We start from the raw sequence: 9,864 nt of genomic DNA, 5'->3' as shown, positions 1-9,864 counted from the left end.
AGGCGGATCTACACCTACCCTTATCCAAGGTTATATGGAGAAACACCTTTGAGATCCTGGCAAAGAGGGCTTATGTGCAATATAATTTCAAGGCTTCAATTCTGGCAATTTGGTGAGTGGGGAACCGAGAGGGGTCACCTATCACTTTGAAGCACTTTGTATAACCTTCAGCACATGAGCACCTTATTTGGATCACGATTAAGGACTTTATTATTCATAATATTTATTCACATTTTAGTTTGCTCTGATGAATTGATTATATTTATTTCACTTGATGTATATTATCACTAATGCTAGCGCTGCTTAATTTTGGTTTTTAATATTATCCTAAGATTTGCTTAGTGTTGCAGCTGCTACATACCATTCATGCACTTTGTATATATAATAATTTTTGATATAATTTATATATTTCACATATTTATTGACTCATATATTCAGCTGATCTACCAGCGCGGGTATTAATTTAGTTTTTTCACAGGTTCCTATCTACTTTTGACTTTATAAGCTAGTGCTGTAGCATTGGGAGTCGGATAGTGGAGTAGAGGGTGGATGTTAGTTTAGTGGATTCTAGGCCCAGGATAGTATCCAGTACAGAGGGATTAGTTACGGAGAAAGTCATGTTATTAAAATGGATTCGTAAAGCATGTCAAAGTTGTAGGTGTCTAAATAATAGGCAGTTATCATTTATGGCATGCCTTTTATGTGTTTTGGGGAACTGGTAAAGCAGAATTAAAGGGTTAATACTCACCTGTCCCTCCTGGCCATGCACAGGAACTAGTCATCCCAATGTTTAAAGTCCAGCCGGGCATTGTAAGCCGGGCATGCGCAGCTCAGTTTACAGTGCCAGCAGAGACAGCGAGCAGGCAGGTAGGGGAACTTAATTGCAGAAGAGACATTGCATGTCTCTTCTGCAATTAAAGTCTGTCTGCTGGCTGTTTCTTGCAGTGGAACATTAGTTCCATTTTAAATTGATGGGTTTTGTTCTTCTTTAAATTCCCATCAAAAGCTCCTGTCAGGTGACTATTAAATAAACAATCTAATATGTGCTGAGTAAAAATAGACATTGGTTTATTGCATTTGTGAGGAGGTGGGGTTTGAACTCCCCTGAAAAATACTAGCAGGCTTGAAAAGGGAAATCTTGCGGCAAGTTACTTTGCTGCATAGTAGACATTGAACAAAATGTGAAAGGGGTTTCTGTTAGGCAATAGCTGCATAAATATTTCAATGTCATTTATTTGTTTGACTTGAGTTTCACTGTAAAATGCAGCTGCTTCTTCAATTTAAAACTCTATAAACAAGTTGCATCATTGTGAACTGATCTTGTATTAGCCCAGCTGTTAGTCTTAATCTGATATCTCTCAAAGGACATATATAGTGGACACAATCCATCCTCCACATATTTAAGGCTCCCCCTTCCCTACTCTTGGCGAAGGATGAGATTAGTGCATTGGGTGCTTGCACTACAGGCAGCTGCAATAGAGGCACCTGCACTGCCCTTTCTATACAAGGTCCCAGTGGCTTTAGGATAGACTCTGCTGGTGTGGTTACAGCATGGTGATCTGTTTGTTCAATAATGCTTGGGAGCACAAGTGAGCTCTGTATTAGGAGGAAGGAGGGGAGCCCTGAGCAGGCTGAAGACTCCTAGCCCGGTAAAAAGAGAACCACAGAACAGTATGGAACCTTTGATTTCATGGAGATGATTATATTTATTCTTGCTTACTCAAGGGTGAAGCCCAAGGAACAAGGGATTGTCCCATTCAGGGCTATTTCAACGAATTAGCTCCAGAAAAAAAAACACTGCCAGTTTTTTCTTTTCTTCCTTTTTTCAGTTTGGGGATTTAATTGGAAGTCAGCCATACACAACTTATTTTAAGAAAAGAAGCAACAGAAAGAAAGAATACAGATAAACCTATTCATGTATTGTAGGAGAAGGGAAAACACGTTTAATCACAATCTGGTTTGAATCAGCTTTCCTCTGATAAGCTGATATAACATTTTAAGTCGTTTTTTGGAAAGTCTAAAGTGTCAGGTTTGACTTTTGCCCAAGACAGAGGAACTGAGGCTGTTCTTGAGATTCCAAATAATGACAGTATCACAATGCATGAGTACAACATCCCAAAGTTTATTTCTGCAGGCAGGCAATATATTTAGAACCGGAGAGGCTTTCCCTATGAGGGTGTTGCTGATAGTAGCCAATTAGGTTTGTAGGTTGCTAAGGGAAATTTGATGAGAAATCATTCATTTTCTTTTCTAAAACACAAGTCTGTGCCATTGGCAAAAACATTATTAGTACTGAAGACAGCCAAGGACCTAGCATTGTCAAGAGGAGGTCAGCATGGCAGCCCAAGTATTTTTTCAATTTCAGGTTTTCTTTATGGTGTCCATTTCATAACCTACCCAACCTGACTTGTCTACAGGGAGGTATTTATTAACACATACTGACATTGGCACATATGAATAATGTACTCCTTTATACAGGCACACTCCTTTTGTCATCAGCCAGTTATTAGATTAAAAATAAAAAGAACATCCTGTTGAAGCAAGACATTAATTGTGTATATTCAGAAATGCTACAGACTGGATGTTACTGGGGCTGCTCATTACTAGTCTCATTAATCCTCTATGCAGTGCTTACATCACAATCCCCTGCTAGATTTACCCACAGACCAAAAATAAATTAAAATAAAGAAAAAAAACATTTTAAACATATCTTGGTGATGATCTTTCTTATGGATTCATACCTATGTACAGTACATTCATTTCTTAAAACAGGGAAGTATTGCACCGTGCATCAATTAATATACAATGTTAGGAGTTAAGAAGTACCCTTTACTGGCTAACTTAAGTTATTTATAATGCAAGCTTATAGGGTGCCTTAGATTTCTTCTATAGGTTTTACACATTCTCTAAAGGCTGGGAAGCATCCAGGGCATATCGTAAGCCTGCATCTTGAATAACTTAATTTAGCCAAAAAGGGTAATTTAAGCTCCAAACTTTCTATATTAATTTTTCAGAAATTTTTAGCAAGATTCTGAAAATCATATCCCACCTCCTTGCCTTACTACCTCCTGCCTTTCCCTTATTTTCTTGTGGATATGTTTAAGTGCCATTTTATAGCAATATCTCTTCATTTTCCCATTGTAGGTTTGAAGTGACCTAAGCTGTGGGAAGCATTCTTACTTTTTATATTAAGTGTATTCTTGAGAACAAGGTTACATTTTATGTGCAGGTCTAAGGCAACCTTCAAATGACAAAACAGGTGCAATATATAAAACAAGAGTAAAATACTATATAAATATGTAACCAAACAACAAAGTGCTCAATTACTAGTAGCAGTGTGAAAAAGCATCCAAAATACAATAAAAGTTCTTAATAAATAGTCTCATACATATAAAAAGTAATAATACAAAAAGTCCTCAGCGTGCCCACATAAGTCCTCAGGTGAAAAAAAAAACAATATTAAAGTCCAAAAGAGCAAAATACTGCTTGTTCACAAAATACCATAATGAAATAATTGAATTCATTATAGTTATTGTCATATTCGGTACATGGACGGTGTTATAAAATGGATTAAGATAATGCAGAAGTCTCTTTTTCCACTTTTTTTCTTTTAAATTTGTACTTTTTTTGCCAAGTTATCCGCATTGAGAAATCCATGGTATTGTCTGATTTATATAAGTTACCAACAATATAACATAAATCTATGCCACTTTTACTTTTTAAATGTATGCTCGGTTAACAGCTGTAGAAAATGAGCACTTTTGGTGTCTTTTATTTAAATCCTTGACACTTTCTCAGCCTTAGGCTCTGTAGAAGCTGTGTAGAGTCAAAGAGCTTGACACTTCTGTGTCTGGGCAAAGAAAATGATTCCACGGGGCAGCATGCAAAGTGAAATTATTATTACATTGTAACATTAATCTGCAAAGTGACAAGACTTAGTAGAAATTATACTTTAATTGGAAAACTGCTACATGTTCCAAGCGTTATTTTACTTTGGTAACATATTAACTTTATTTAGCATAAATGTAGACATTTCAATAAAAGATACACCAGCAGTTTATAGTAAGTAAAAACTTTTATTACAAATTTTACAGAATAAATACAGCTAAATTTACATCATTTATGTACTTTCACAAAAGAGTTAACATTTTAATAAATTATAATAATGCAGTTACAATTTACAAGTATTTACAATAATAATTCATGGAAGCATGCTGATGCCTAGATAGGCAAAGGGCTATATGAGGGAATAAACGGTCTCTCTCAGTCAATGGCGGTACCAAGTTGAGTCAAATAATTGTCATGATATGTTTATATTTTATCCCAGAATTTTTTTATGTATGCACACATTTAAATCAGACACATTGATAAACATAAAACACCAGACAAAATCAAGTAACCTGACAGATGTACGTTAACAGAAAAACGTGCTTTGTTTAGCTGAAGCAATGGCTAAACAATGGCACTAAGTAAATAACTTCATGAGCTTGGGGGTGTGTTGTGGAGCTATAAATGTGATGCACGGCTAGAAAATCATAGTTTGCCCAGCACTGATGGAGAAAGGGGTTATTTTGATAATGGTGTGTGAGTGCTGTATGACTTTGGTACAGGACTGCTTGCTAACAGTACAGAGGGTCCCAGCACAGGACAAGGTGGGTATCCAGTAGAATAGGGGTAGTTTTGTATAATTTAAAGGCTAAGTAATGTTTGGTTAGTCTTAGACTCATTTTTTGGGTTTGGTGTTACTTCTACGGCATGTTAAGCACTAAGCCTGGTTTAGGTGTTAGGTGTAAAGGAGGTAAGAGACTTAATAGCGCCCAATAGTTCTAGTGTTGGGAGGCTCCCTCCAGAAATTACCAGCACCAGGCCGCTGGTGCTGACAAGAAATCTTTTACTGACTTAGGTATCACATTTTGAAAGACAAGTAGACATAATAAATAAGACCATGGGTTAAACCTATACCAATTGTGTTCAAAATGAATGCTTAGTTTATTGGATCAATGAGGTTTCAGACTTTCTGTCCCAATAAAAAACAATCATATGGCTATAGGAACACCCAATACTCCTGTAGACCCCCCAGCTGACCATCTCTAGGGAAATATTGTATAGTTATGCCCAACAAATGTGGCCTTGTGATATCCTAATGCTAAGTAGGCACTGACATTAGTGTCACAGAACAACAGGATGCTGTGAGCTGTGCATACTGAAACTATTAGGATGGGAATGTCCCAGGAGACTGAGGTAATGTCTGTCTAGACTCTGCATGGGAGACAAGAAGCTGCTATGTGGGGACTGCTGTGGGGGTGTGCATGGCAGTGGCATAGTGGTTGGACTTGAGAGGTAGTTCAGTGTTGGGCCTCTAGCAGTACTGTGCCATGAGAATGAGCCTCCTGGGCTCTGTGTAAATGTAGAGTCACCACTGCTTGGGTAATCAGGTGGAGAGGGGGGCAGCTGGCAAGACATGTCTACCTCCTGAAGAGAACTAAATAGTGGCTCAGTGGACAGGTGTGCTTTAGACTGCAGAAAGGCAACAATGCGAGCGTATTTGGTGTCCTTGGTTTCCATCCTTTCCACTGTGGTCAGGTAATGAACAAGATTCTTCATGCACTCATGGTAACCATAGTGAAAGTAATTGGCAAATTCTGACAGGAGATCTGTAGAGAGACAATAAGATAGGTTAGTGCTTTGTCGAGGTTATTGGCTTTAGAGTATATATCTGTACAGTTACATACAAAAATATACATCTATTCATCAAAAATGCAACTTAAACCAGATTTATTCCTGTATCCAGAGAGCCAATACATCTAAAAATGATAGCAGGTATTAAAAGCCTGCACATTTAACACAGAAAAAGACAAAATACAACACAAGCTTGCAGTCTTTGCATCATTCGTTATGATGTAACGGCATACCCCAGGAAAAGTCAAAAGTCAGTTTCACTGCTCAGCTTGCCTGAGCTATTGCAGCCCTTTCTCCCCACACTCCCCTTTGGTTTTTAATACATAAGTTTGGGGTGCATTGGTTTATTTTTATTGCTCTCTTCTGTTTTTGGTAATAGTCAAATATGATTGTAGCTGGGTCCAGAAAAACTCTGGCAGGATAATGTATGTAAAAGTACGATTTGCCAAAGAATGGTAATAAGATACATGCATGTATAAAGATTTTAGATCAATTTGTTGCATTGTAAGCTAATGTTTAGAGCAAGACAAGTACCAGTAAAACAAATGAGTTATGGCGGACCCTATAATGATTCTACTATAGAATCCTATCAATAATGTCCCTAGAATTCATCCTACCCAAATAATAAAGGTTGGGGGACTAAAGAATATAATGATTTTGCTATGGCTTTATAAGTATTGTCCCTAGTATAAATCCTACCCAAATATTAAAAGTTAGAGGAGAAGGACTCTCTAATAGGTTTGCTATGGTACTTTGACAAAAATACCCTCGTATTCATCCTGCCCAAACATAAAGTTAAATTCAGTGCAATTATGTAGTGCTAATTGGATGCAACTTTGATCCAACTTTGATAAGGTTTGTATATTCTATGGGGCCAAAATCACACTGGAATTGTACTAAAGTAGTACAGGAACCTTTTCCAAAATTGCTTCGTGCTGAGCCCATTTGATGTGAATGAACACCATTGAAAACAATGTTTTGTGATTTCTCTTGTCATGAGATTCTGTGTGACTCAAATCGCATCTGAAATTGCACTAGTGTGAACCAGACCTAAAGGTTAGAAAAGAAAGATGCTCTAATAAGCTTACTATGGTTCTTTGACAATAATGCCCTGGTATTCATCCTATCTAAATAATAAAGATTAGAGGATAAAGACGCTCTAATAAGTTTCCTTTGGTTCTTTGACAATAATGCCCTACTATTCATCCTACCTAAATATTAAGGGTAAGAGGATAAAGAGGCTCTAAGAAGTTTGCTATGGTGTTTTGACAATGATGCCTTACTATTCATCCTACCTAAATATTAAAGGCGGGAGGATAAAGACCTTATAATGATTCAACTGGTACTTTATCAGTAATGCTCTAGTATTATTATTGTCCAAAATTCCACACATATTTAGTTACAGGTATTCATGAACTATGTGAAACAAACCACAGTGAGATATTGGAAGCTGCTGTATTATAAAAAGAAGATTTATTACAACATATATTCCATCATTCTTTCTAAAAAAATATTTTATGCGGTTATACTATTCAAAACTGAGGAAAATAATAAACTAAGTACAATGATATTTGAACTCTTAACACTAATAAATACAATTATGATCTTACCTTTATCCCGACCTCTAGGAAAATCAGCAGCATGCAATGCTCTCAAATACTGAACAGTCATTTCCAAAATCTCTGCTTTCTCCAGTTTTCCAGAGTTCTAAAACAAAAAAAAAATTGAGTTAGTATATTCAGAATTATGTATGCTGTCTGACATAGCTAAAATAAACAGCAAGTTAAATGAAATTACGTATATCACAGACTGACAGATTTTTTAGCACACTAAGCAAAAAACACTTATGATGTCATTGACTATTAGAGGAAACCATTACAAAAAGCATTCTTAAATTACTAAAATGTGCTGCTTTACTTGAGACAGCATGATAAACAGTTTCTATCATTTAATATCAAATGATATGTGTAAACGGAACTACTACTAGTTTAACTTTGTTTTATAGATGTAGAATTTCAGAATATCTGAAATATCACCTCTTTCTGCTTAACATTAACTAAACAGATTATAATTTAATTTCAGATTATTTAAATAAAAAGCCCAGTAAAAATGTTATATTTCTCCATGATGTACACAGGATAAATAATGTTGCTTTAAATAGGAATATCAAACTATTGTACAGTGTGACCTGAAATGGAAAGGGGATCTGAAAATGGTATCGGGACAAATAAATAGTTCAGTAGCTCAGGTATGACTGTGGATATGAGAGGCAATGCTGGTCATAAACACTGCAGGTTGCTAGCAATTTTAAACATCAGCGTTTAATTTTACAGGTCAAGGCTACCTGCCACCAACAACCATGGATAGGTAAATTTGGCTGCAATTGCTAGAACTTTACTGTGTATCTGGAGAGTGAATGTGAATAGGTGAAATCCGTATGACTTAAATGAGAAAATGAGCATGGTAGAGATGGTAAAGGTATGTTTTACTAAAGGATATATCTCTACTCACTTCAAATTTTTTTAATCTTTTTGTTATTTTTTGATGCTGTGTGCAGTAATTTGATTTCTGTAACTGCAATTAATGCAAGCTATGGCACAAATGAGAGTAAAGCTGGATACACACTACAAAAACTTTTGTTGTTTGATTTCCTTTAGATTTACCTTCAACTATGTAGTGCAAGGGCCTGCCTGATTGCATACGAATTAAAAGTGTTTAGGTTTGACCTCATATTATATGGTTTTGGTAAATCTAAAGGAAAAAGTCTAAAAACAATTGTATAGTGTGTATGGCCCATTAGATGAAAAAAAGAGGAAACGTTTAAAAAAGACAAGAAGGATTAAAAAGTCATAAATTAATAAATGCTATGAACTACTGTAAATCAATGGAATCAAACTCTGTGATGGTATAAAAGCAAAGTACAGATTAAATATTATAGCACGTGAGTTCAGCTGGATATTTAAACTCTGTGTGACAGAATAATATAGTGTTGGTGACATAATACGGTAGAGATGAAATGAAACAGTGCTGGTAGAAGTGCACACACAATGGTTGAAGTCATTTTAGATGAACATAACACTGCATGGATGATAACATGATCCTGTATGGTCTAGGTGACTGTTGATGTAAACCATTAGGCAAGCACTACTGACCTGCTTGGCAAGAGCCATGGGCACCGTCTTCCCAAGCTCACTGAGGCAGCGGTTTATCCTGTCTCTTCTCCTCTTTTCTATCACCTTGTGGGAGACTGGGGTTCTCTGGAAATAAACACATGACACATGAATAGACACTGGTGAGGCAGCATGGATAAAGGAAACAGAGCTGTCAGTCCCAACCATCAGTGTGTCTGATACTGAGCAAGAGAGGACTTCCAGCATACTCCAAAACAACACTCACTTTTCTTTCCTTGATTTTGGCTGAGCCCCTGAGTGAGATCATGCAGGCCGGTCCCATCACACCGATGTCCATATTCCTACTGTGTGAGCTTCTCTTGGTGCAATCAGGTAGACTGCAGTGCAGCTCTTCTCCCACCCGGGCTGGGCTTATAAAGCGATCACTTATCAGCACTGTGCATTCAGGGCCTGTGTGGGGATTAAGAGCTGAGAGAATAGGGAGGGAGGGGTGGTCATCCAGGCGAGACAGCCCTAAAACAACACAAATCCCTATGTGTGACTGGGGGCTGGCAGGGGGCACATCAAATTTGTTAATCCACGTGGCCCTTGAGGGACACGTGATTGTGAGCCCAGTAATCAGGGGTGGAAGGAGAGGAGATCTGCTGTATGAATGGGCACCTTGCACTAAGTTCTCTGCTGAGAAATTATCCTGCATGAAGTCCCACATCTAATGCATGGTCACTTCTACCAATGTCAAGTACTAGCAATGACAGAACTCATGTAAGGTACACTGGGGGCTATTTAGTGAAGTGTATGTGTATTAGTTCCAAGCATATAGCCATGGAGAGGATATGTTTTATTTTTAAATAGCCTATTATGACACTGAACTGGAACTTTTATGAGGACCTCATTTTTCTCATGGACCACCTAAATTTATGCAATCTATAATCTCAAAATACTTCATTTGCAATAGAGGGCACAAACTTTTCTTTCCAGAAATCATGTGATCCATGAACTAAACAAAATATATAGTGATTGTGATAATAAAATAGTGTAAATGACATTTGGTGTC

At 37.0% G+C, this 9,864-nt stretch overlaps 1 protein-coding gene across 1 annotated transcript; it reads right to left on the bottom strand.

Moving 5' to 3' along the window:
- Positions 1-5,122: 5,122 nt before the first annotated feature.
- On the bottom strand, positions 5,123-9,264 carry HELT (helt bHLH transcription factor). Its single transcript, XM_082254003.1, has 4 exons — positions 9,076-9,264; positions 8,832-8,936; positions 7,290-7,386; positions 5,123-5,654 (listed from the first exon to the last, which is right to left on the bottom strand). Exons 1-4 carry the CDS (start codon positions 9,145-9,147, stop codon positions 5,170-5,172), a joined length of 759 nt encoding a protein of 252 aa, XP_082110129.1. The 5' UTR covers positions 9,148-9,264; the 3' UTR covers positions 5,123-5,169.
- Between the last annotated feature and the right edge of the window lie 600 nt (positions 9,265-9,864).

The sequence above is a fragment of the Pelophylax lessonae genome, assembly GCF_965119305.1.
Source record: "Pelophylax lessonae genome assembly, chromosome: 1".
Classification (NCBI taxonomy): domain Eukaryota; kingdom Metazoa; phylum Chordata; class Amphibia; order Anura; family Ranidae; genus Pelophylax; species Pelophylax lessonae.
Note: the sequence above shows the minus strand (reverse complement) of the source record. Positions and strands in the feature narration are given on the sequence as shown.

Excerpts from the sequence above, each read along its gene's own strand:
- HELT (XM_082254003.1), bottom strand. The coding sequence starts at position 9,147 with ATGGACATCGGTGTGATGGGACCGGCCTGCATGATCTCACTCAGGGGC. Across the intron at positions 8,937-9,075 it reads CCAAAATCAAGGAAAGAAAA|AGAACCCCAGTCTCCCACAA; the intron begins GTGAGTGTTGTT and ends GTTTATTTCCAG. Across the intron at positions 5,655-7,289 it reads TCCTAGAGGTCGGGATAAAG|ATCTCCTGTCAGAATTTGCC; the intron begins GTAAGATCATAA and ends GTCTCTCTACAG.